The sequence below is a fragment of the Syngnathus floridae genome, chromosome 2 (genome assembly GCF_059516105.1).
Source record: "Syngnathus floridae isolate MCC-2025c chromosome 2, RoL_Sflo_1.0, whole genome shotgun sequence".
Lineage (NCBI taxonomy): Eukaryota > Metazoa > Chordata > Actinopteri > Syngnathiformes > Syngnathidae > Syngnathus > Syngnathus floridae.
The window spans coordinates 15,247,005-15,274,947 of NC_142414.1; the positions used below are offsets into that span (position 1 = coordinate 15,247,005).

General features: G+C 43.3%; 2 protein-coding genes across 5 annotated transcripts; both read right to left on the reverse strand.

Moving 5' to 3' along the window:
• Positions 1-2: 2 nt before the first annotated feature.
• fam117ba (family with sequence similarity 117 member Ba) lies at positions 3-8,835 on the reverse strand. 4 transcript variants are annotated; one of them, XM_088368766.1, is made up of 8 exons: positions 5,079-8,835; positions 4,066-4,226; positions 3,893-3,976; positions 3,703-3,813; positions 3,368-3,511; positions 3,025-3,235; positions 2,453-2,573; positions 5-1,889 (listed from the first exon to the last, which is right to left on the reverse strand). In XM_088368766.1, exons 2-8 carry the CDS (start codon positions 4,084-4,086, stop codon positions 1,664-1,666), a joined length of 918 nt encoding a protein of 305 aa, XP_088224892.1. In that variant the 5' UTR covers positions 4,087-4,226; positions 5,079-8,835; the 3' UTR covers positions 5-1,663. The 4 variants fall into 4 exon arrangements, with proteins under 4 accessions (XP_088224895.1, XP_088224892.1, XP_088224893.1 ...); XM_088368767.1 differs by having other exon boundaries at positions 4,066-4,271; XM_088368768.1 differs by having other exon boundaries at positions 4,066-4,304.
• Positions 8,836-9,633: 798 nt separating this feature from the next.
• Positions 9,634-27,911, reverse strand: LOC148402112 (bone morphogenetic protein receptor type-2-like). Its single transcript, XM_088369937.1, has 13 exons — positions 26,967-27,911; positions 19,566-19,751; positions 19,254-19,433; positions 17,940-18,047; positions 17,689-17,780; positions 16,311-16,541; positions 15,556-15,670; positions 14,569-14,729; positions 14,302-14,449; positions 14,061-14,197; positions 13,658-13,830; positions 12,240-13,570; positions 9,634-11,736 (listed from the first exon to the last, which is right to left on the reverse strand). The coding sequence occupies exons 1-13, from the start codon at positions 27,046-27,048 to the stop codon at positions 11,477-11,479; spliced, it is 3,204 nt and encodes a 1,067-aa protein (XP_088226063.1). The 5' UTR covers positions 27,049-27,911; the 3' UTR covers positions 9,634-11,476.
• Positions 27,912-27,943: the final 32 nt, after the last annotated feature.

A 27,943-nucleotide genomic window follows, 5' to 3' on the forward strand; every position in this document is an offset into this window, starting at 1 on the left:
TGCTTCTGTTGGTATGGTGGCTGGAGGAGGGTAAGCTCATTTATTTCTCAACCTACACTATAACCGTTTAATATCTATATGTAAATTTGACCCTCTGTTCCTTTGCAAGAAATAGATTTACCAGACCCAACACTAGTCTTTATTTTTTCTTTTCTTTTTTTTAACCAATCATACTTTTCATTCTGTGATTTCACTTCTAACTCTCACTTTCCATTTTGCAATGTAGAAAACCGTTATGGCAACTAAAACTATTCCATAAAATGTCTCTCTTTCCAAAAATAATAAATAGTGTCATGGTGGAAATACTGTATTAAAATGCTCAAGTGTTCAGCCTAAAATGTCATGATACAAATTCCAAACATGATGGTTATGAAGTTAAAAAAACACAAAATTTTTGGAACATGACAATTTAATTCTTGCAAAAAAAACAAAATGTAAAAAATCCAAATCAGGTTGTTCTTGTACTGCTCGTCTGCTAGACGTTCTCATTGTGTTTACTGTTGTTGACATACATTGCAGCTGTTGCTTGGCGTGCTCTCAATTCACCTCAACCTGAGATGGATGATGACATTGGCTATTCTGAATTTGACCGCAGTCAGGTAAATAAATACATTACTATTCACAATAATGATAACATGTAATTCACAGTACTCAGTGGCGCAATTTGATGATAGGGGGAGGGTTGAATTGTATCTGCGTGAGTGGGCCTTTACAATTTTTCACTCGATACACGTCTTTGTCAGCTCATACAATATATGCCATACGGTATATTTACGTACATCCCGGTACATTCCTATGGCACACGGAGGGCTGGGGTGCTCTCGGAACGTTATTGTGTCATAAGGTCATCGATAATTGGGTTCTTTGTGTGTTCTGCTGTTTTTTGTTCTTTGAGGGTGGTGGTGCTGGGTGTAGTGGAGCACTGCAGTCATTTGCTGATGACAGTCTACTGTCCAAAGATGTAGCAGGTCAGCACCAGTTCAAGGAGTTTGTTCATTGCCATGGTAACCACTGCCATCTGCGCCACAGTGTTAATGCAATGTAGGGGACACTGCCGAGATGGACTCTTCGGACTTGGATGACGTGCAGATCGCAATGAGAAAAATGGATGAGAGTTAAGGGGCTGTTCAAATTTTTTTTTTTTAGAAGTGTGTGTGGACTTTTTCTAATTGTTGTCAAGCCAAAAATGTGAAATGAGGATGGAGTTACACAGCTTGGAGTTAGCTTTGGCCTAAATGTAAGAATTTGGTTGGCACCGCCCCCTTGAAACTTTAAGGAAAAGGTGGAGGTGCTACGTCAGTTTTGGGAAATGGAGTACTGTCCTCAAAAATGTCAGGCACATATATATATATATTTTTTTAACTTTTAACCCTTCAAGTTTCGCTACAATCTGGCAGCACCATGGTCTTTTGTAGTGGAAGGCATATTATATAGAAAGAAGTCGAGATACAAAAAAAGATATGTCTGTGGAAAGGCGTCATGGTATCATACGGTGAAATTTTTTTTATGCCCTTTTCCTTTCAAAACAATAAGACAGCAATGAGATCGGTTTTACGGAGGAGGAGGCGAGGCAGTGGGAAGCGTCATTTGACCAAAGACATCAGAGAGCTAGCATGCTGGAGGCCTTTTTGATTTCCTTCTTTGCCGAGCTTGAAGGTGCTCGTTAGAAGCTCTCAGGCTCCTCCAGGAGGCAGGGCTGGGTGGACAGAGGCACCAGCGACGGGGACAGACTGCGCAGACCCACTCCGGAGCGAAAGTTAAGGTCCGGCGCCGGAAGCAGGGGCTTGAGGATGCTGACGAGGCAGAAGGCGGAGCCGCTGTTGGGGATGAAGTTGACCTTGTTGCGGTCGGGACAGAGAAACGGCGGGACCTGCTGCAGGCTTTTGGGGCTGGAACAAACAAGTACACTTTAGTACTTTTATAGTTTGGTTGTCAGTCAAATTAAAACAAAACTACAGAGCCACAGAAATGACAAAAACAAAGACTAATACATCCGTGCATCCGGATTTTTTGCTTCAATTAAACTGATTGTGCTGCTCCTGGTGAGCTTGCCTTTGCTAACTGGGTGGGCAGTAATTATTAGGGCTCAAGGCAAAAATTGAATAAATGAATATGTACCTCCCGAAAGAACCGGCTGGCCAATTACTCAATTGCTCAGGCTTAACAATTGTAGTTGGTTTTCACAGATGACAAAATACTTGTCCGCAAGTGTTATATTATCTGCCTACATGTGCTGCTCCACCATTTGCTTAAATTGTTCACAACTAAAATGTGTGCTCAAATTACTTTGCCAACTGTCAAGGAATGACAGAATTTGTATTTTGCACATACTTCATGGTCATGAAATGTGTGTGCACTTCACAGACTGTACTTTTATGACTGTATATTGTGGCAACAATTGAGGCCATGTCTGGGGCTCTGTAAAACAAAAACATACAGCTTTTCCACATACAGAGACTCCTCGGACACTCTGACTTTCTCACAACCCTCTGGAGGTTCTCTCTTGAACGTGTAACTGTTGTTGGGCCGCGGAGAGGCGGCATATTTTGGCAGAGGTGAGCAGGGGCCCAGCTCTGAGGACATACACATTGGAAAAGGTTATACCTACCTATTACATTCACTTCAATGACTAAGTACAGGACTTGAATTAGTACTTCTATCAGTACACAAGAATACGTATTTCTACTCAAGTTTGTGTCTGCACATCTCATTGTTAGAATAGGCCTCTTTGGCACATGTGATTAGCTCAGTGGCTTGAGCTATGGTGTTCGTTCCCTAGCTTTTACTGGCGTTCCCTTCTCTGTAACACTCTTTGCACACACATAGCATGAGTTAAGACGACAAGGTCACACATTATCACACAGAGGAGGAATCCTGGAGGTGGGGGCAGAGAAGGCTGCACAGCTGTGTCTCCATCTTTCTGGCATATACATGAAATATTTAAACGGAGAAGGCCTGCTGGTCATTACCATTAGCATAGCGAGTACGAAAGATAAAGAAGTGGGACAAATATAACATCATCACCTTTGTCCTCATAGGGGCTGCCGCCGCCAACCGCGTCGTTGAGGACGGTGAGGTAGGATGGTGAGATGGAGTCGGGGCGACTGCTGCTGTTACTGTGGCTCCCGCTCAGGCCGCCCCCCGAGGGGGTCTGCGTGTCGATGCTGCGAGTGCTGCTGCTGCGCCGCGGTGGGACGGGAGGTGGCGCGCGGTGCCCGTCCGGAACGTCCTGTGGCTATCAGGCAAACACAAACAAGGCACAGCGTTCCGGCAAGATGGACTGATTTGAATTTGGTGACATTGTAGAGAAGCCGTAAAAGCCTGCAAGTCAAACGTTTTTTCAAAATGTTATACGGATGTCACCCACAGCGATGGCCTCATCCTTCTCGGGGGTGTCTCGAATGATGATGCGCTCAATCTCCTGGTTGAGACCCTCCACACTGTTGCGGAAACGAGGAGCGGAGGACTTGGCTATGGGGATGGGGATCAAAATGGTCTTGGGCATGGGCCCCTGCGGAACACACACACGAAACGTCAAAGTAAGAAAGGTACGTAAACTCCTCCTGTTTATAATGATTTCAAACACATTATCCTTAAAGATAAATGGTTTACAGATGATAAAAATTGACTGCAACAGTCAAGATGTATGTATAACTTCAATGCACTTCCATGAGACCGATTACTACTTTCCACGTGGCTCACCTGCGACTGCATGATGGCATGGCTGCCATTGAAGGGCGACTTGCGCTCTTTGTCCCTCCGATGACGGCTGCTCCGCTTGCTGCGCTGGAGTTGCTGACGCAGCTTGGCGATCTGAACGACACATTTGCTTTTCACTTTCATTCTCTTCATATTTTCAATGTGAAATTAGAAAATGAAAGTTTGTGCCGACCTCCTTGAGCTGATCGGTGCTCCCGCAGGAGGCCGAACGCTTGTGAGAACCACGCCTCCTTTCATCTGCCCAGGCCCTGGGGGTCTGACACAAACACACACACACAAAATAATAGGTCAACACTCAAGTACAGTAGGACCTTGACTTACAAGTTGAGCTTGAACAAGGTTTACCTGTGTGGCCTTGTCCCTCATGTAGGAAAGGTGTTGGTGCTGGCAGTCGTCCTGAGGCCAAGGACCTTCCAGGTGAGTGCCAGCGGTCGCGCCCTGTGAGGGCCACAGCTGGGCGAGATGGTGAGGAACGGACAGGAGAATGAGGAAGGTTCCAAGGGTGGCTGAAGGGGAGGACGGGTGAATTAGTTTAAGGCCACTGATGATTTCTGAGGAAGGAGAGTAGGAGGTGGAAGGTTGTCCTGGAAATGTAAACATGACATTGCCCACCTGCTTTGCTTAGTTAGTCGGCTTGTGCGTCATGGTACCAGATTGATGTTAATCCCCACCAGCATTAACACATTTTAAGGTGGGTGGGAGGGGGTAGTGGGAAGACACAGGGGGGCAATGCCCGGCTGACCCTGATAAGCATCTGCTGACACCATCTTCTAGCATCAACATTTTAAACAACAGATATCCATAGAGCATATGTTCCAATGCTGTATCTAAATTTGGTCAGGGTCTTTGACCAGTGCAGCTGTTGCGAGGGAACAAGGCCAAACACAACCTCTGCCTAGCTTCAGCCTAGACCGCAATATTAGAACTATATCTCTGTGTGTGGGTGTACATGATATATACACACACACACTCACACATAAAGTTGTGACCAAAATCACTACCCCTTGTGAATTTAGACAAAACTCTTTCTCCACAGAAAATGCAATTGACAGCATGTTTGATTTTTGAGAAACAAATACACTAGACCAAAGTTCACAAGTTTGATGAGGATATTATATGGGTAAAATATAAAAGTAAAAAATTAGGAATTATCAATTTAGCTCACTGGCCATTAAAAGTAAATAATGCCCCCTTTCTGAGCTACGACTGCCAGCAACCTTTTAGAGTATTTCTAAAGCTAAATAAATGAACCCATTAACCGCACTAGTGACATGTACTGTAGGTGTCCTACTACTGAGTACGACTGCTGGACCTTAAAGCTTGATCTTAAAGGGGATCGAGTGCGCAGCGTGACTTACCTGCAAAGGTGAGTAGATGCGCGGTGTGCAAAGTAGCATGGGAGCTCTTCCTCCACCCGACTGATGCTCGCCGCCTTCTAAAATGCTACCGAGGGTAGTAACAGAACGAGGAGTGCATTTACCGATTTTAAAACACACGTAAAAGGCGAAGGAGGATCAAATTGGTGACACATATGGCGTCAAAATAAGCAACGCTGAATTTTTTTTTTGGTAGTCGCGTTACACTGGCGGCTAGCAAAAACAAAAAAATAAATGATAAAGGGCTTTGCGATCGAAGGGAAAATGTGGGAAACGGAAAGAGGACGATCTTTGCATTAGGTGGTATTCGGAAGGGGTAAAAAATTACAGAAATGGGGAAAGACAGAAAGGATAAAAAGAAGGTAGAAGGGCGGTGATGCTCGACTAGCTTCGCTTGGCACGATGGGAGGAGGACCAGTGTAAAGCAAGAAGAATTAGATGCAACTTCCGGCGAGGGCTTTCGATATAACCCTCGTGATAGATTCCTTTTCATTGTAGGTAATACCAAGAAGCGTTGTAGAATGATTACTAAATGTTTCTCAATCATTTCCAGTAAATGAAAAATAATGCTGGGTAGTTAAGATTTTTTTTAAAATTTTTTTTGCCCGAGTACCAGTAACAAGTTTGCACTAAACACAGCAAAATGAAACAAATTCTCATTAAACAGTGAACAATCATGGTTAAGGTGGGTGAATCAAATTGCTCGATAGCAATTCTACCTTTTAATTCTTGAAGCCATAATGAACATTAAAAAATATTGGTGCGCTCCAATTCTAGATGACCCTTATCAACAAAACAAGCGCTGTAAATGGAATACTGCATACTTGGGCGTCATTGGCCGTACATGACAAATTGTAGTTGAGGTAATGTCATATCTTGTAGTCGCCTCTTTTATTTTACGCTGAAGGGCGATAATGTGTTTCCGGTCTGCCTGACTTTGATGCCGACAATCGACCGCTGACGTCGCTCACCGACGCTCTTCGCTCGTGCTGATGCTGCAGTTGCTAGGGCGCGGGAGCAGAGAGCAGAGACGTAAACAATTTTTTTTTTTTTCGAGGTGGGGGTTAGAGTTGGAGGAATAGATCGCCCTCGTGTGGCCGAATCTATTGTTATTCTGCAAATTTTGGATGATGGCTGGACGGGGAGACAGACATTTGGCATTCACATATTTGCTGATATTGGACGGAAAATCAATTTGTTAGTATCTGAAAAGCTTAACTAGTTGCTACTCGGGCCTCAAAAATATTGTTTGGCGCCATCTCACCATTTCATTATAAAGAAAATAAAATGAGTTGATTATTCCTTTTCCCAGGATCATTTTCAGATGGAGCAGAGAGCCATGCTTTACTTTTCTCTTGGCCAGGCCCGCACTATAATGAAATATTTCTGAATATAAAAGCTTACACTATTATGACCCAAACAGATAAAACTCAAGTTTTCATACATTTATTGATATTTTTTTTCTTCCATAGGGTCTTGAAAAGGTTCAGGGAAATTGTATCAAGCAAACGTGTAGCGAGGGAGTCAAAGGTCATCGATGTCCATTGAATGAAACACAGAATCCAATAAAAATATGCAAATAAATGCAATAATAGTGGGTTTTTCTTGCATACAAATTACGGATTACAAAAACAAACGAAAACGTGTTAATTGATCCTGAAGTGGTGCAGAGAATACAGAATGAGTACAACATACAGACTGTAGTACAGTCACTGTACACATAAATACGACGTGCGGTGAGGTTCATGACTGGGGAGGCACTGACGTAGTAGCCTCCCTTGCCTCCTCTGACCGCACATCCCTGCCGCTACTTTCTTCTTGCGAAATCTTCTTTGTCCCATGCCAACGCACGACCTAAGGAGATGCTGGATTTATTCCTTCCACTTCGCTGTGCTTCGTACATCGCTAGGCTCCAGGGAAGGCAAACCTACAAACAAAGTACCTAGAGGGAACTCACCTGTATTGCAGTAATTGAGGGAATGCCTGAAAAGGAAAAGCTATTCTACTTCGCCTAGGTCCCGGTGCATCCTCGGCCTAGTCGCCTAAGCTGGACTAGGGGATGTGAGTAGTAGGGGTAACAATTTGGAACCTGCGCCAATTGGCCATTTAGGGTTCAACATTAACGTGTGTGGTGCAATGTGCTGTTGCATGGGCGAGGCTACACCTCATAGAAGACTGAGCCTGGATTAAGGTCCTTCCGCTCTGGACCACCACACCCTGCGTGCTTTGTTCCTAGAGTCGGAACTCAGGGGGGCCACATACTTACCCCCTGAGTCGCCTTGACCCTTCGTTAACACCGCTAGGTATCCAGGTCAAGCCACTCAGGGCAGAAGAGCTGGGGATCAATCCATGCCGATCAGAGTGAGAACCAGCCGCGGTGAACCGCTGCCTTTCTCCTCCGATCAGGGTTCAAGAGCACTGGAGCCAGCCCTGACTAAGCAGTGCCTCCCCAGTGCTCTCCTCCCGGCTGTACCTACAAAAAATAAAAGCTTCTTCCTTCTTGAGCAATCTTCTTTGTCCCATGTCATCGCACGACCTAAGGAGATGCTGGATCCATTCCTCCAACTTTGTGAGGCTCCAGGGAAGTCAAACGTACCTAGAGGGAACTTACCTGTATTGCAATACCTGTGGAGGGAATGGCTGAAAAAGAAAAGCTTTTCTACTTCGCCTGAGTGAGAACCAGCCTACAAAAGTATGCTCCTATCTTCTCGAGCAATGTCCTTTGTCCCATTACAACGCATGACCTAAGGAGATGCTGGATTTAATTCCTTCCACTTCCCTGTGCTTCATACACCGCAAGGCCCCAGGAAAAGCCAACCTGTTGTTGTTGCCAGAGGGTCACTATTTCAGAAAGTTCCTACACTTACGGTTCCCATTCATTCAGGTTCCTGGTGGCTCCCGCTTGTGGGTCCCTTGTGTACTACCTCTCATTCTCCGGCAGTTACTCGAGGTAATTTGGATATACTTTCGAGCGGTCGTGAGCGTAGCTTCATTGGATTTCTGATCATTAGTCAAAACCTATTTTAATATTCTTAACCCTGAGTAGTGTGTCTTCAAATATGGCAGCGTCCTTTGGCCCTGTTGAGTACAAAAGTTGCTTATCCATTTCATACCATCCACCTTACTATTTTACTTCTTTTTTTTTCATCCCCTACACTTTTAAACTCATTGATTTTAATGTTCAGCTGTTAATTTTATTTTGTCAATTACTGTTTATTGGTATTGCACTTCTGGTTTAATTCAAACATCTAACTATCTCATCTCATTTTTTTACTGTACTTGACATCTGGGAGTACCATTGGCACAGTGTTCCATTTGCTGTGGTCTTTTAGGATCACTGCAATCTCTACAGCATTTTTTATTGGTATCCTATCTTACCCGAATGTCCTTATGTTGGGTGTCTTTTACACTCACGGTACCATTATTTTTCCAAAATGGCCGCCACGCCATCCGGTAACCCTTGGGCACCCCTGGTGGCTATCCCTAGCATTGCGTCTGATTGAATTATCAATCATATCAGCAGTCTTCACACATAAAAACACTCAATAAAGCACATGGAATCAAAAACGTGTTTTTGATCGTGCGTACCACTCCGTTCCGAAGTCCCGCTGTCCGAATCAAACCTTTTAACTCCGGAGTTGCTCTTCTTTTACTGATGACCTCCTGCTTCGACCGAAAATCCATAGTTGAAAATCGTTTGGATATGTAATCCTCCATTGTAAAACGAAATGTAAAAACGGGGGGGGGGGGGGGGGGGGGGGAAACGAATGTAAAACAAAATAAGGGGACGACTGCTCCTCACTTGCTCACTGTAAATTGGAACTGGAAATCTCTTATTCTACAGGTAGGCGCATGAAACATCCCGGGATCACTAGCGCCCCCTGGCATAAGGCTGGAGAACCTTTTTTCGTAGCCTCCGTAATGTCTCTTTTCAAAGCCGTTTTGTTCATCTTAAGAAACACGACGTTACAGACAGATGACAGACAGACAGACAGACAGACATTTAGCATTCACATATTTGCTGATATTGGACGGAAAATCAATTTGTTAGTATCTGAAAAGCTTACCTACTTGCTGCTCAGGCCTTAAAAATATTGTTTGGCGCCATCTGGATGTATCCTTGTGAAATCACTTATCACAGCAGAGCTTGCTACCTTTCTTATATGTACAATCAATTATGACTCAGTTTGCAAACGTCACATGACCAAACACAGAGAACACAAGGTATTTGTAATAACCTCAGTAACTGTTATATCATTTTCAATTGGCATTAAGTAGTAAAATGGCCACCCCCTAAGATCTATTTTTCCACCAAATTCATGTTCTGCAAATGCAATAATTAAAATGCCATGTATGACTTGTAGGGGTGCATAGAACATTTCCATTATAAAGAAAATGTTTGAGTTGATTATTCCTTTTCCCAGGATCATGTTCAGATGGAGCAGAGAGCCATGCTCTACTCTTGGCCAGGCCCGCACTATAATGAAATATTTCTGAATATAAAAGCTCACACTATTATGACCCAAACAGATAAAACTCAAGTTTTCATACATTTATTAATATTTTTTTCTTCCATAGTGTCTTGAAAAGGTTCAGGGAAATTGTATCAAGCAAACGTTTAGCGAGGGAATCAAAGGTCATCAATTTCCATTGAATGCAACACAGAATCCAATAAAAATATGCAAATAAATGCAATAATAGTGTTTTTTTTTCTTGCATACAAATTACAGATTACAAAAACATAAATGAAAACTTGTTAATTGATCCTGAAGTGGCGCAGAGAATACAGAATGAGTACAACATACAGACTGTAGTACAGTCACTATACAGTGCTGAGCTACAGCAAAACAAAATTACTTAAAGGCTCCAGCAAAACAAAACTACTTAAGAGAAAGTCAACCCCAATATTTTCTTTGTAATATGTTGTGTGCAGCCCAACTAGTTGAAACACATTGCTCTGAGTAATATTTCATTTGTGGAATATGAATTAAACAGGCAAAATTCGCTCGCTTTTTATCCATCTCAGGGGCGGTGACCATTTTGCCACTTGCATACAATGACATCCCAGCCAAGTGTCAGAACACAACCAATCACGGCTCACTAGTTTTTTTTAAGATGAGCTGTGATTGGTTGTGACCTGAGAACCTGGCAACTGTGATGTCATTTTCAGTTGCCAACAAGCGACAAAACGGCCACCGCTTGAGATGGATTAAAAAATGTAAATTTTGCTGTCTTAACCCATATTGCATGGAATCAGAATAACTAATGGGGGCACATAAAACATATTAATGTAAAGAAATTTTTGGGGTTGCCCCTTTAAAGAAACACACAAACAAACATACTGTAGAACCACCCATTCAAACATTAAGCAATGTGAGCAGTAGAAGCACAAACAATATTCAGCGTGTTTGGAAGGGGGTTTGGTATTCTTTGTCGTTCTCTTTTTTTTTCTCATTTCCAGTACAGTTCCAAGAAGCACAAAGTCTCCTGGTTGTGATTCAATCAAACATGAAGGCAAGTGACACTGAGACAAGAGATTGAATTAAAAATTGATTGAAAATTGAAATGGATTGAATAAAAAAAAAAAAAAAGATTCATAGTGCGACTGTGTGGAAAGTGGGTGGGGAAAAGTCCCAATATTCTCAACCAGTCAAACGAGCTCGATTGTTGGTGCCCCTGGGATGGAAAACGAAGGATTGTCATTTGTTTTTCCATTTCAAACAGGGGCGGGGGCAAGGTTGATGATTGTGACTAATCGTAAGTGCAAAGGAGATTGACATATTCAAAATATGATTGAGGGTTAAAAACAAAAAAGGAGAAACATGACGAGCATCTAAAAGCTACATCCTATTGCACAATTAAACTTATGCGATGGTACAGAACACAGATAGTCCACGACGACAGGTCTTGCATACAAAAATCAAATAAAAAATTACAAATAAAACATCGCTCTGCCTTTTAAGACCGTTTCTTCTTTTCAAGAGGGTCTTTGTGCTTGAACGAAAACAAACAAGAGCACATGATTGAATTCCGTGCGGTGGCGCCGTCACGGCGAGCAGGGCAGGACCAAACGCCGATCTCATCGGCTCAAAGTGCACGTAGGGAGGAAAGAAAACAACACTCGGATGCTTGTGAGGAACGGCTAGAACAGGACAAACGAGCGGGAGAGAATGCTGCATAGCTTGGATTGCGTTTAAAAGCAAATGATGTTCATCGGAGAAGACACAGCAAGAAAATCTAATTAGTGTACTGTACATGGGACTCGACTCTTAGTGTACTATTCCACGTAGCTTCCTCTTGCTGATTCAGACCCCACCCCTTCCCCGCCCCCCAAAAACTTTGTGTGTTTGTTCAGTCTTCAACAGCTGGTGGCCGTACACTCACACCAGAGTGTCGCTACGCTCGCCAACCATGTCTCCACCTCGCAAGTAAATGGCTGAAGTGGATTTGGGCCGGTTGTGGCTGTGGCCTTGGCCCCGGCCGGACCCGCTGTTGTTGTTGTTGACCTCGAGCCCCCTCGCGTCCGTGGAGATGACCCAAGTGGTGGGCCGCCATTTCTTCAGGGAATATGGCGTCTTGACTCGTTTCTTGATCTTATCGCCGGTGTCCAAGGAGCTGCCTGGGTGCCCAAAGCTGTCACCTGCAAACAGAAATGACACTTACTATGAAATGAACACTTATTACGGGCCTCATGTGAAGGTGGTTGGTTTGTGTCTGATAATTGAACTGGTGAATACACTTGTTTATGATGATTATGTACATGCTATAGACGTGCGCTGTTGATGCTTTATGATCTTCTCTAGCCTGAGCGTTAGTAAGGAAACCAATTATTAGAGAAAAGTCCAAACCGTAAATGTGGGAAGCGAAACAAAAGCTGTTAAAGGGCTTGTATCATGCAAAATCAACTTGTGGGAGGTTTTAGCCATGTTAAAATGCTAAGTCCTCAGCCAAAGTAGTGTTTGCCTCCATTCACCCATCTCTGAGCATTCCTGCTCATTTCCTGCTCTCTAAGCACCAGCTCCGGCCAAACCAAGAAAACGACCGGCTCCTCAATCTTTTAAGGTTGGCAACTGTAATGTCATTTTTAAATACGGACAGCTACTCATGTACACAATTAAGTGGAAGTGTGAGCCGGTGTCTCACCTAATGAAGCCAGGTCCTGTGTGGTGAAGGACAGGTCCAAGGAGTTTGGTCTCTCTGGTCTGCGAACTCTGGGCTGCCTAAGCAGGGACTCTTCTCGCATGGTGACCGTCACCGGGAGGTCCGGGGCACCGGAGGCGAGTCCCGCACTTTCTGTCGGGGGCCCCGTCGGAGCCCCGCTTCCTCCTTCCATGTCCTCATCTCCGCCTCCTTCGCTTTCACCTCCGCTCTCACCGTCACCCCGGCCGTGGCCCGTGTTGCTGTTGTTGTTGTTGGTATTGGGTCGAGCCGAGCGCAGCGCGGCCACGCTCGAAGACGCGTCCCTGGGATCCGGCTGCTCACGGCTCAGAAGTGGCTCGTGTTCGTCGGGGCTGGCCGTGATGATGCCCAGGCTGAGTCGACTGTCATCGGACTGTAACACTCCGTTTCCGTTGGGAACGCCGGATCCTCCGAATCCTGCATTTCCGCCAATGGCCGCGGAAGAAACAAGCCCGCTGTTGTGACCGTTGATGGCGCCATTAATGCTGCCGTTAGCGTGCACGTCCCGTAGGGCAGGTATATTATTTATGCCCGTGCCCCGATGAGCTTCTGTATCCACGTTTGGGCCCGTTACCGCACCGCCGTTAATCTTTGATCCCTCCACCTGCCGAAGGTTGGACTTTCCCGATCGTCCAAACTTGAACCTGAGCGAGGAGGATGACGACTCCTTCTTGGCTGGCTTGCTACGCAGGGACAAGCTTGATGGCCTTTTGGGCAAATTCTGCTGCTTAGGCAGAGGGAAGACGGCGGCAGGTATGGAGGCGGATGGTTCAGCCGTACCCGAGGCTTCGCTTGCCATCTTGATGAGAGGGTAGAGCAAGCTGGAACTACCCGGGCTTAGCGGGTCTGGCGAGCAGAACTGCTTTTGCGAGTGTTCCATCAGGTTCTCGTCCGAGCTCTCTTTCAGGTTCTTGTCCACCTCTTTGGGGTCAAGCTTGGTGGTCTCCAAGTCGTCCTGAGTTAGGTGGAGGCAAACGGGGACCGTGTTGCAGCCCGTTGGCCCCTCAGACTCAGAAATAATAGTGGTGGTTGTGGTGGAGTCTGAGGGGCTCCCTCTTAGACCCAACCAAGCCCCACTAGTACTGCTACTCTCTGGGCTGGGCAGGCGGGCGTGGGCTTGCTGCTGGCGTTCTTGGTTGATGGAGTTCCTGTTCCTCTCCCCGGTCCCACCCCCGATTCGGACACCTGCGGAACTCGTAGTATCGGCCTGCGCGTTTTTGGCCACGCCCTCATGCTCTTCGATATAAGTGGAGGAGTGATCAGCATACGGGCCAGACTTGGGTGTCACGCGGTTTCTAGATGGAAACGGCGGGAAAGTATTTCTGGTTTTAAAGAGCAGGCAGGCATTTCATTGAGAGAAGAACCTTAATTAAGATTTTTACCTCTCATTGTGCAGAGTGGTAGACATAGGGTTGAGCTTGGGGCTGACGGATTTGGAGCGGTCCCAAATGAGGAGCAGCTCGGCCACCCGTTCTTCGGCACACTGGGCTGTGAGGCGGGCTTCCGCGTCCTGGTCCCAGCAGTCTTCCATTGTCTCTTTCAGAGAGCGAACAGCCTGCCAGAGAAGAGATGAGTCGCATTGTAATTGCCAGAATACTCATCGTTCTCAAACTGGCTTCAGAGTCCGCAAAATATTTTGCAAATACTTCCTTTCCTATCTATCCTGTGTCTCACTAGCATCAAACTTTTTAATTTAATGATTTCTTTTGTTTTCAATTTTTTCGATATACTGCTATTTGTGTTTTTCCCTTTCCTTTCCGACTCAGACGTTCCGTACGCACATACCAAGCTGTTCTCTTTCCAGGCCTCTGGAAATTTGGGCCGCTGTTTCTCCCTTGACACCAGCACTTGCATGTCCTCGAACGTCGGGTGGTTCCCTGCCTCTGCCTGGAAGGCCATCTGGTACTCTGGTACAGATTCGCCTAGAGGTGGTAAGGTCAGGAGGAAAAGATGTGCAATTTAGGGGCTGTTTTTTATGCTCACACAACAAAAAAATAAATGCATCTGTATATGAGTGAAGTCTTACCGGGGAAAAGGTCTGTACATCTCATGAAAGTCTCCCAGTAGACCAGGCCCAGTGCATACATGTCCACCTGTTTCAGCGCAGACTCACAATCCCTCAGATTGACTGCTCCTTCCAGCACCTCTGGCGCCATGTAGCGGATGGTGCCCACCTACAAGGCGATTGAGAATGGGAGAAAACAAAACGAGTCTTTATTGCTATGCTCCACTACCATCTCTTTCATTAAATTCTCCTTCGAGTACCTGTAACTAACTAGGAGTCTGCTCTCACCTCACTGATAGCAGCGTTATCTTCCTCGCCGTGGCGTGTTGGCCTGTTACCCGTCAGCTTCATGGACAGCCCAAAATCGATGATTACACAAGTGCCGTCGGCCTTAACGAGAATATTCCGACTGTTCAGGTCCCTGTGGGACACTGCTGGCTTGTACATGTCTTTGAAAGAAGGAAAGAAGAAATGAGATATAAAATTCCAGACAATGCCGTTGCGGTTAGGCTGTTTCTATAGTTCATTGGGTTTCGGGACACTGCACGATTAGAACAAAATACAATGTAGATAACCAATTGAGAAATGAACAGGTTTGGCAACATTAGTTAGTAAAAGCATGGTGGTACCTTGCCCTAACTTGAGAGCTTAAACTTCCGCTCCGTATTGAACCACAAAGCTTCAAACAAATCCTCTCATATCTCTTCCTCTTGACATTCTACCGAAACAAAATGTACAGGCTGCTAAACCCTCATTAAAAAAAAAAAAAAAAAATCGATAAAAATTGGATTTATTAATATGGTCATACTGCCTAATATCCCCTGCCTGAGCAATCTTACTGACCAGAAATACTGAATCCATTTTCCTGATCGCAGCTCCACGAACAGCGGGCAACTCGTCCTTCCTTTTTACTTTACTTCCTTGTCACTTGCTGTCCCTGCTTATAAGCCTCGCTGACTGCTGTGATGAGTACCCCTGCTGATTCCGAAGAATGAGGAGGGCCAAAGGAGTTGGAGCTCTGTTTAGCTGTCACTTCTGCCTACCAAGAATGATTTCACTAAGCCTGGGGAATATTCATATCAGCTCACTTCAACCTTCTCTCCAATTTTCCTTCAATCTATAAATAGGCCCGGGTACACGGAGCTGTACTCTGCAGACAGGAAGACAGGGATTTCCAAATAAGTCAAACAAAACTGGCTAAAAGAGAAAAAAAATCTTGCCCCGAAATGCTCGTAGGTCTAAAAACCTGTGGGTGTGATTTTTCTGCCAGCTCACCTCCTTTGAAGAGTTGCGTGTGCATGTACGCCAATCCACGAGTGACAGAGTGAGCAAGCCTGCAGCTGTTGACCCAGTCGTTGGTCTGAACGCTCAGGTAGCGGCTTAGAGATCCCTAGGGTAAGAGAGAGAAAAGAAGAGGCACCATCATGAGATGGGAAACTGATGAGGCAGAAAAAGTCAATTCGATCGTAAGTATAGCACTTAAGCTTTGACAAAACGAGATGTGACGTGTGGAGGGGATTGCTGAGTCTTTGCCGCCACTTCAAAACAAGTGACAAGCTGCTTCACCACATCCAAGTGATAACACAGGTTGTTTATTAGAGCAAATAATTCAGCTTATATTATACTTCGACTTTTTAATGGTAGCTTTAAAAACCCTCAATGTCATGTTTTATCATCAACTGTTTCCTTCTTAAGGCTCACTGAGCAGCGAAGTAACCTTCGTGATGGTTCGCTCATGGCCTGAATGTTGATTTTTTTTGTTTTTTTGTCAGGGTCCTTTCAAAGTCGCAAACTGTCGCAAAGACGTAATTAATAGTCGTGAACCGTTTTTCTTTCGTCAAGAAAAACTGTTTGCAACCTTTTGGACTCCCTGACAAAATTAGCTACGTGCGCAAACTCTGGCAGTTGATGGAGAGGCGCACTTTGTCATTTCCTTACAATACTTTCCATGACCAAGAGGTGGCTTTGGTTTGTCTTTATAGAAAACGGTACATACAAACAACAGTGACTAAACTAGTCACTTCACTTACGTGCGGGTAGTAATCCATGATGAGCAGGTACTCGGTGCGCCCCTCTGGGCCCGTCCGCTCATCAGCGCCCACAAAGCGGGCGATGTTGTCGTGCTCCAGTAGTGGCAGCCGGTAAATGGAGCATTCATTTTGAAAGTTCTGCCGATTAGCGGCTGTGAAGACCTTCACGGCGACAGGTCGTTCATCGAGGGAGCCGCAATAGACAGTGCCGTATCGACCCCGGCCGATCAGCTAAAAAAAGAAAAAAGGGGGAGGGGGGGTTGGGGCAATGGAAGGAATTCAATTCATGCCTGAAAAGCTGTCTGCCTTATTCCATGAATTGGATGGCGGACTGTGCACCACAGCATGACTGCTAACATTACACATAACAAATATTCAAATTCAAATCGGCGGTATCTGCCTCCTGGGCTTCTTTTATTGTTGTTGTAGTGAAGTTGGTGAAAAAAATGGACAACGGTGCATTTCAGAGTGAGAATTGGATAACAGTGAGCCATCCATAGTCAGATAAAAGTCATATCATTTGAATATGCTGTCGTTTCTTATGTGCATTCAGTTACTGGTGCTGTTTTCATCTCATCAGTTTGATAACAAGCATGCCTAGACTTGAAGCTTGAGGTGGTGTTGTCATTTTGTAAGCGTGTTTATCATTGTGGGTGGTAGTTCTAAGTAAATTTCTCGGAAGAAGTAAAAGGCAAAAACAATGCCTCCGGAGTCTGGATAATGAGCAATGGTGATACCCCTTATGGCCAGTGGATATTTTTGTTTTATTCGATTTAATTATTTTAATTCATTTATTGTGTGTTCTACAGGGTGTTTTGACGCCAAGGTAAAACTACAACTTCAAACAACTTGATCCTTGTATGACTAGGTGGTTCTGATAATGGATGGATGGATCTCCTTATACTTAATAAAACAAATCTTTTTTTTTTTTTATTAATTCTTTTTGTATTTAAGCCATAAAGAAGATTTGCTCATTTTCCCGACACGTTACAGAATCACAATTTATGATTGTGCATTTACTGCTATGTCAATTTGAAGCAATGTCCTGTTTTTGAATCATCGTCAACATCAGATGAGTTAAAAAAATTGTTAGTTGTAGCTTCAAAAGTGCAAATTCAACATCTAATTTGTGATCGGTATTGGCATTGGTATCAAATCAACAGCATAAAACCCGGATGAGAACACCACAAGCACTACCCTACTTAAACTGTGTTTATTATGGTTGCCCCCCTTGCAACGAATTCTGCCGAAATGCTATACTAACTGAGGAGCGTAGTGAAACTGAACAGCCTTGTAAATTGTCCCACTACGTGTTATACACAATAAGTGGCATGCTTTCTCTTTCGAACAAAAGACTGATGCTATTTCAGAAACAGACCTCGAGAAGCTTGAGATTATCCAGGTCCAAAGAGCTCTCAGAGGCAGCAGCTTCCATCATATTCAGATTGTGAAGACCTTGCTTACTATTTCCTGAAAGGAAGAAAAACACATGCACACACAAAGTACTTTAAAGTAGGTCCTCTCAGATTCCATTTATTACAGTGATTACGGCTCCACCAAAGCATTTAACAAACTTAGCTCCTGAATGTGGTCTGTTCTTGCTCTCAGTGTGGCGCCATGGAAACTCACCATGCATCATGCGGTAACCAAAGAAAGCAGCTCCCGCGATGACGGCCAACACAAAGACGGTTGCCAGGGCAATGTTTATTGTCTCTTCATAGCGCAAAGTGCGAGGGTCTGCACGGATAACAGTTCAAAAAGAATGAGCAGATAGAAAATGGCCACAACAAACCTACACAAATATATATATATGTATATAGCGCTTTTCTATCGATCAGGAACTCACAGCAACTGGCAAAGAGGATGATGCCATTATTGTTATGAATAGTCTGGCTGCAATAAAAGGATTTCTGTAGCTATCAATGAGACTTATGCACTTCTATGCACAAAATGTGTCAGCTCTTACAGATTTTTAAGAGGGTTTAGATATGCATTCATTATACGTCCCACTAAGCCACAAAATGTGTTCTTTAGCTATTCATATATTTTAGGTCGTTAACTTGTTGGAGGACACATGACCTGCGGTTAAAACCAAACTCTAACACTGAGTAGCACACTCTAGAATGCCTTGATTGTTTTTAAATTTCATTGGACCCTGTATTTAAGACAACCTGTGCCAGAGGCAGCCAAGCAGCGCCAGAACAAAACCAAGCCTTATAAAAGTGATTTGCAAAATCAATAATAGCTTATAGAGGAGTGTAGTAATGGTAATATTATTTTTTTTTTTTAGCACAAGTAATAATGCATAAAATTGGGGCTTGTTTACTGTATGAATGTCTCACTGAATATCACAGGTCATAAAAAAATAATATATTTCACTTCACATAAAGCACATTTATATTTTTGGTAACTAAAGAAATACGCTACCAAGACTAGTAATTAAAGGCATTCAATGACATGAATGGCGAGTTAGCCAATGAAGCCGTTGGCTCCATAGTGGCAAGAATGAAAAGAAGTACAAAAAAATGAAATTAAAACATGAGGTAAGAATAGAAAAAAAGAAAACGCTTACAAATGAAAACATGTTTTATAAACCAACATGCTAAAATCAGTCATTCTTTCTTTCTGACTTCCTCCCATGTTTGTCGTCTTGTCACCTGTCTGCTAAGTAGAACAATCACCAAACCACCCGCAGACTGATAACACAGACAGACGCCTTGCATTCCAAGGAATGCGGAGTGGCAACATAAATGGCAGCGTGTGTGTATGTATGTGCTCCGCCTCCTCAGACAGAACACACACTACATTTTATTCACTACTAGATTTAGAGGAAGGAACAATTGACTATACAGCCGCTTGTCTAGCTTGTCAACGTTCCAAAGTATGAAGACTTAACGATCAATGCTGAACTATTAGTGTGTGTATGTGTGTGTGTGTGCATACAGATTGGCTGTGCAGTGGTGGGACTGGGAGTCGTCAAGTCTTCTGTGAAATTGACATTGCACATGTCAGTGCCGCAACAGCAGAAGTGGTAGGTCCCGTTCTGGGTCTGAGGCAAGAGATTGTTGACCACGCAGCGGTCATCGCGACATCCTTGGTGGTCTCCAAGGTGGGACCAACAACCTGGTTGGGGTAGACAATGACAGATGTGGCAATATTACGAGGGGAGAATTTAGATCAGAGTGCCTGATTCTTAGGTTTACATATGTGTGTGTGCTTTATTTCATACATTGTGACTTGTGCCGCATATTCTACCTTGTTTGACTAATCGGACTTCGCCCGGTGGACTTTTCTCCCACAAGCCGAAGCAATGTCTGCCCTTGGCACATCGGATGGTGGTGTTCTCGGGCGAGACCCGGCCCTCGCCCCCGGCCAATCGCTCCACCTCCGACTGCTGCTGCTGGTCAATGAAGGCACACTCTCGCTCTTCGTCCTGTGCCGCTAAAAAGAGAGACAAGATCATCATAAATCATATTCAAAAGCGCACTGCTTTTGCTGAGCATCTAATAAGCAGTAGTGTGTTTTTATCGTTCGTCCACACCGCTACGTTTTACAAAATAAGACCGTGGACGCCGATAAAATTATTCAGCACACAATAAGTTTTATACTAGCACCATTTAAAAGTATGCTGAAAATAGCTCTTCAGGGTTACAAGCAAATGTATAACTGTTACTCATCCACACATCAGACATTTCAACTCAGGGTTGCTTGACTCACCCCCCACCCCCACAAAAGCATGCTTCCCTATTTTCAGCCAAACATCAATGCAAATGTCAATTACATTTTGGCCTAAAGGTCAGAACCCAAATGGAAGCGCTCACACAGAAAGGACATCACAATCCAGTATGTTTGCAAGTGTTAACTCACAGGCGACACTCATCGCAGACAACAAACAGACGTCATTCCATTGCTGACGCAAATATTAAAAACAACAGCTAAAATATTCAAAACAGATGTAATGAGAAACGGTTATTTCATTGGTGCAATATATTATTATTCATATTTTGTAAACAGCAGTGCTTTGGTGTGTGATGTCAGACAATCATATTTATTTCATAGTGGCACTTCAACTGGTGAAATCTGTTCATTTCTCGGAAGGCCTGAGTGAGAGAAAGCCAGTGTGTGGGTTTGTTTGAGCTCCATGGGGGGGAAAAAAAAAAGATTCCTTATTCCCGAATGGCCAAATTTTCTTCTAACGCCATATACAACAACCAATGACAAAAATCCTTCCTTCCATGGATCAATTTCCTTGACGACGCTTCAAAATTCCTGGAAATGTCCTGCTGAAGGGAGGGCTGGCAGACATCAGGATACATGTTGCAATGGAGGAAATATATAGGGACAATGGAAGGAAGTGACAACACCCGAGACAGTAAAACAAACACACTGACATTGTTGGCTGCTTATGGTCTAACAGGAATTCAAAAGTTTCACCTATCCTTTGCACTAATCTATTTTATTCCTGTCTCTTTTAAAATGTAAATGTGAAAAAAAAATCATCTACTGTCATAATCTACTCTTCTGTAAAATACTGTTATCCGAGGCTCGAAATAAGCGGATTCTCATCACAGCTGCAAGTCAAATTTCGCATTGTGTGCTTAGCTAACCAAGCACATTAACATGCAACACGGCAAAAGGGCGTTTATGTCGGAAAATAGATAGAGCTGCCAAAAGTTACAAAATCCCTGAAAGCTAACTCGGTATGCCCATAATACATTGAGAATTGAAAAAAATCCGAGGGCTTTTTAGATACGCATCCCTCTGTGCGGGACTCAGCAGGAGGGGAATGCAGCACCCCCGGGGGGTCTCTCATAACTGATTTGGGGAGGAGAGCCTGGGTTAGGGTAAAAGCCTTTCCACCATACTGAAGCATATTGCCGCGACGTGCGTATAAAGTGTGGATGATCAATGTGTTGTGCAATTCAGATTTTTGTATCAATGGATTTTGCACTTTCACATTACCAACATTTCTATTAGAATTATTGTCCGAGTTATCACAGGTTCAGAAACGCACAGCCTTGAAGCTTGTATTAAGTTGCAGGCGAGTTTCTCAAATGAAATATTTTTCTTATATTTATTGCCCTTTTTTTTCCTAAAGAATAAACACTAAGTTTAAGGTTAAAATATGTTTGAAATTGCCACTCTGAAAGTGTTTCTGAAGAGTCAAATGCAGTTTGCTGCGATGCACAAAGTGAATTCTAGAAACATATTTGCAATTTCAACTACAAGAGCATTTCTGCAGGTCATTGGTTGTTGTTGCTTCTTTGACAAAATTCTTTCAATCTCTTGGGGACATTTCTGGTGTATGGCCAATCCCAGTGTTTATCTCTGATTGGCCATGGCAGCCTCTGCTCCCTCCCGGTCGTGCTCTGCAGAGCTTGAGCCCAGCTTCCACTGCTCTCCTGGCAAACCCAGTCAAGCGTGACACGTGAGAGAGAAAGGCAAAGTCATATCAAAAGGCTCAAGTGTGGCTCTCTTTCCAAGCTTGTTCATTGGACAATGACTGGCACTTAGTGGGCACCCCTGGCCCAGATATTTGTTCAAACTCACCCCCTCCATCTATCCCCCACTCTAGCCCAGTAACCCTCCTCCCCAGAGCTGGTGTTCCCGCCCTCCCCCACAAACAACCCCCCTTCCTCTCAGCCTCATTGGTGAAAAACAACAGATCTAATCTGACCTTATTTGCCAAGGCCCAGAAGAGTCATGCAAGACACAGCGGTTAGAATACTACAGGGTATCCTTAAAGTCTGGACACATGAGCACTTGACGGCAATGTGGAGTTATTGAACTGAATTCACGGGAAGCTTGCAAAACGCAGCAAACGTGGCATCGTGTCAGAGATCCTACTGAGGAGATTTGCAATTCAATCATTTATAAGTATCTGTATGTATCTATGGAACTCCAATTAAATTCCCAGAAGATATTTTGGGTGATTACCACTTGGATCTGACGTTCCTATTATTGCGGAAAGTCAAGCTATTTATTTATCTATCTATCTATCAACCCTAATCTACCTACTACAGCTTCTGTTTTGGTGTGTTCTCATTGCTGAGGTGGATTCAGGGGGCCTTTGCTGACACCCCCGATATTCCAAGCCTGTTTAAGGATGGCAGGGATGAGGTGGGGGCAAGTACATGCTTAATCCATGCCATCTGTTGCGTAACGACAACCACCCCCTAAAAGCGCCACCACTCCTCAGTCTGTGTCTGTCTGGGTCTGGTACGGTTAGGCTAATCCCAGAGTTGATACTGCCCTCAAATCGGAGGGCCGCAATTACTGACCACAATGCTTTTGTGCCAGAACCTGGCTTCCACCCCCACTGCCCCGACCACCCTCCGTATCCTAACTTTCACAAATATGTGGTGAAAACAGATGAGTGAGGTGGCGTGCTGTTACACAACAAGGGGATAATCTCAAATCATTTATGAACAAAGCACATGATGATCGCCACTGGTCTATCCCAAATGTTTTATAGGGACAATTACAATACGGAAAAGTTCATTCAAATGTCTGTGAAATGTCAACCAAAAAGTCATTGCATCATACCCATTCGATTTGAGTCGTACCATGTTGACTCAAATCATAATCCCATGAAGTCAGACCACATCTAATTTGTCCACTTTCAAATCGAACCGTCCTTCGTTTGGCAGCCCGCACCTCAAAAACCGCATCAAATCATTTATTGTAGAATACATAGCTAATGGAGGATCAAATTAATCGACACCTATTTTAATAATCAAGTCATGGTTTAGAGCCATTGTTTTATTTCAAATGATGTTTGGTGTCCAAAATGTCGTTTGTTTGATTTCTATTAAACATGTTTTCAGCAAGCATATGGAGCTCAGCTGATGAATTTGAAATGTTCTGCTTTATTTGGACCAGACAATCAAATGAAGTGTGACCCCAGTGTAATACAATTTATATATACTACATCTCAGACCGCAATTCATGCTTTTCCTAAAATGCTACTCTTCAAAGAAAACTGCTGAATCTCTGCCCTAGGTGCTTCTTGTGATACTGCATCTTTACTCTTGTTTCAATTATTAAATACTTGAAGAATCTTACAATTGGAGAGGGTAGAGAAGCGAACAGCAGGCTTTGGTTACCCTTCTTGTCAAGTGCACATGACTGCCACATGCCGCTGAAAACAAGAGGACATCTTTGAAAGACAAAATGTACAGAAAAAAAAAAATCATGGCTTCATCAAGTATGAAATAACTTTGCCTGATTTTGATTTTGGATTATTTTTGATGGGTTTACTTCCCTTCAATCTCTTCTTAAGGAGGCTCCTAGTTCTACGCATGACTTGGCCAGCCAAAAACCTTCCACTTCTGGTCTTAACAAAGTCCTTTGTGTATTTTGGGTCATTATCTTGCTGCATGGTAAAAGCTCTCTCAGTCACTCTGGTGCCACCATGTTTTACAACTCCAGATTAATGAGCACGTCTCAGAAGAAGCCATGCAAGCCAAAGCAAAGACATTTTCAAGTTTTACAACTTGGCTTGCCTTGCAGGCATGGTTGGGATCATGAGCAGATGCTTTCTTTTTGAAACCTTTTGCCTTGCAGTCACTCTGTTAAAGGTGAATTTGTCTCTCTTCAGCCCATAAAATATTGCCACATCATTTTTTTTTTCAAACAGGTTTTGTGGCAGAAAATTCTATCACGATATTATTCATATAGGTCGATATTGATAAATATGGAAATGCAATACCCTCTCATTGATCGTCCCATTAAACTTCATTTGTTGTTCATGCAATGTCACAAATGAAGTGTTGATGACATCAATCGTGATATATATTGATAACAGAATCATCGCCAAGTTCTATTTTGAACGCGATATATATATATGTACGTTCAGAGCATCAGAGAAGAATAGCAATGTTTAAAATGTATTTTGAGTGAAAGTTGTAACATTTAAGCACATTGGTGCTTTAAATCCATACATGTGCAAATCACAGCATTTTGAAAAGAGCAGTAAAAGCGCCGTCCCAATTGTTCTTCTATGGTGTCAAAAAGCCCAGAATTTAACAGTTAGCCTTGTATGATTGCGAGGCATTCAAATATGCCGGAGCGCTTCATTTGAAAAATGAATACCCGTTCAAAATGTGTTAAAACGGCCCACACAGATTTGCATCAGCTAAAGACAGATTTTTCTTTTCTTTTCAAGCCTTGCTCGCAGGAGAAAAAGCCATTATTGCACTCCAGTGGTTACTGCTGTTGAAAAGACGGATGCTGTGCATCTGTACTCGTACTTGAAAAATACAACAATATTGATTCAACTTTAACATCACATACAGTCAAGCATACAATTTCCAGACAAGTCGACTTGTCGGGCCGTCAGCATTGTAGACATACGTTAAGGTAAACATGGCTGAGAACACGAGCCAAGAAGTGAACCTTATCTCAAAGAAATGTTCATGATTTATGTTTCTGAACATTCACTTTCATCACGATTGCAAGAAGGAATGGTACAGCCCGTTTGTTATTCAGAACTCTTTTTCTGCACCATAAGAACACAGTTGCTAAGAAACGTTACATCTCTCATTTTGTGACTTACATATTCACACTACCCCAAAATAAATGGCATAAGATCTTTCTGCCATATCGCATATAAAATGCAATCCAAATTAATTTGATAGTTTTTTTCAAATTCCATAAGCATAGATTTTCACATTTGCAATAATGATAAATATGTTTTTACCTGACCTCTCTTGCGCTTAGAAATTGTCAATACGTTTTACTCTCCTCTTTCCATATCTCACTCATCTCCTCAATATATTTTCTGCTTGGAGGGAAACACAAGCTAAACCAAAACAAACTGTGATATAACCCAAATATTGAATCCAAAAACAAGCATTTTTGGATGCGGGTCCATATCAAAACAGAAACACCAATCCTCATGTACAAGTCATGGTTTTATCAATGGCTGCCAAGATTAGTTGACTAATCACGCAGCCGTGTTTATTTATGCATTTGTTTATTTGGCGCTGGCTTTTTCCCTTGAAAATGCCTCATCTCCCATTTTTTTCCGCAGGCTATGGGCTTTCAAAAAAAAAAAAAAAAAAAAAAACACTGTTTTTGACTGCTGTGGATAACATCGACCGGCAAGAGCACAATAGTCACCTCGCCGGTCACACGTGATCATGCACAGAGTGTTGCTTTTAATACCTGTGACATCTCAGCACCCAAAGTAACACACGACATATTTGCCACAAGCATTATCTATTATTTGAATGTTTGGTTAGTTGATTAGGTTTGTTTATTTTGCTTGCTAATATGGGAATTTTTCTGGTAGCGAAGTTGTAATGACAAGACGTTACTAAAAAGATGTCTTTTTGAACAATATTTGATTGAAATAAAACATATTTAACATAATTCCAAGACATAATCGCATCGTCAAGTGTTAGTACTCAGTGAGCTTACACAAAATTCAGTATATTTGTACTCGGTCCGACAAAAGTGCATTCCTAATACAGTTCACAACATTCTTCTACATTTGATTTTTCAAGGATATTTTATATACTACATGCAATTTGTCTTATTATTACCTGGGCAATTTGGGCTGCAACTAATGATTATTTTAATGATGTACTGATCTGTTGATTCGTTTGTCGATTACTCAATAAATCAGAAAAAATTGAGTTTCCACCTTTGTATTAATAAAATAACATGATTTCAAATTGATAGTGCAGATGCATGTTAAATAGGATGATTAAATCGGCTGATTATGGTCAACTGGACGATAGTTTTACCGTTATCTACTCTAACCATTAAATGTACACAAGACTTGTCTCATCACTTACAAATATGTACCATAACCTTAAATATTTATCATGAAATTCGTTAATAAGGTAATTGTATGGACCTGTCATTCAAAAAATAGCAATTTTTTCCCCCCCAAACAATGCAATGCAAGTTGACCTGGGTGTGACTAAATTACACACAACTTTTAGTCACAATTGAATTTTTTTTTAAAGTAAAAACAGAGCGCAACTAAAATCAAACACAACTGTGTTAAATATGACACATTTGATAACTGGTAACACAAACACACATATGTATGACAAAAAAAAAAAAAAAAAGAATAATTCCAGCACACCAGCGAAGACCGTACCATTACCTATGCTCATTTAAAAAAAATTCTATCCCTCCCATCTACCAACACATTCCCTGCATACACTATTCTCCATCTCAGCACAGCCCAAGCGAGCATCTTATCATGCTCAAGGTCTCACAGAAGCCTGGCCTCAACCCAGTGTCTGGAAAACGGAGGAGGGGGTTGGGGCACAAGTTGGCAGACAAGGCCTGCAGTATGTTTGGCAGTGTTTTTCCAGGCCTTTGTACACAGAACGATTAAAAAAGGAGCCAGTGTGGGTATTTGCTTCAGTGCTCAAGATGAGTTATCTGTGAAGGCTACTAGACAACAATGAGATGAGATCCACCGAACTGTGCAGAAATCCCAGAGAAGGGGGCAGGCAGGCAGGCAGGCAGGCAGGCAGGAGATGATATTTTGAAGGGATTTGAGATTGTGGAGACTTCAAACCGGAACCACACTAAGTGATATCGAGTGACGTGCTCGGTGTACACAACACTATAGTACAGTAAATGCATTAAATATTGACAAGACAATAATCTATACGCAACTAAGCCACTTACCAGCCACCGGGGTAAGGAGAAGAGCCAGGCAAAAGCCGAATTTTGCCAGACACTGCATCGTTGTAGTTCGGCCCACAGGCATGATGGTATTGATCGACTTTGGTCTTTCACTTGGAGCTAATCCACACACTCGATGTACTTTCTGGTCCTCTTCGTTTTGCAGTCACCACATAAATGTTTCTTCCTTCAGTCCTCAGGTCGAAATGCTCTTCCTGGCGTACAGCTATACATTTGATGCTCGCTGTGCCATCAAGCGGGGAGTAAACAACTTAAGTTAACGCCGTTCCGTGATTAATTGCTGCATAAGAGCTATGCGCTTGAGATGTCGGGCGTATATAAAACGCAATTGCGAAAACAAGCCATCTATACAAGCTGACATGCTAGCCACTGGACGCCAGTCTCCTGCTGCTGCAAAAAAAAAAACTTGGCTTCAGACGAAAAATGTCGCCTAAAACGACGGATATGCCATTTAATTATCCATGCACCATCCGCTGATGTCCACCCCAGCGTCTGCTCTGCAAACAGGACGTTCCCATGTAATTACACGTTAGCCAATTACTTGGCTAGGTAGCTAAATGTAGTAGAAGCGCCCCATTAGCCGACTGCTAGCGAGTTCGTCCTCTCCTGCGTCCCAGCTTATTTCTCGGTCTTGCAGGGGAAAAAAATGCTTCCAATCGCAGCGACTTCTTAGTCTTTCCACACACGAAAGGAATATCGCTGGAGAGCTTTGCAAGCGGAGGTGGGGGAGAACGTATATCTCTGGAGCTGATCTTCCCCGGGGCGGTCGACTGCGCTGGTTCCAGACGCTTTGGAGCTCCGTTAGGCATACAGACAGACAGACAGGCTGGGGCGGATGGGAACGCCTCGTTTATTTGCAGGCTTGTTTGGACCGCTCGTGTCCGGTATCGTGTTGCTGTGGGTTGGCGTCGGGAGGGCGGAGAAGGAGGAGTACAGTAGAACTGAGCCAAAAACGGGTA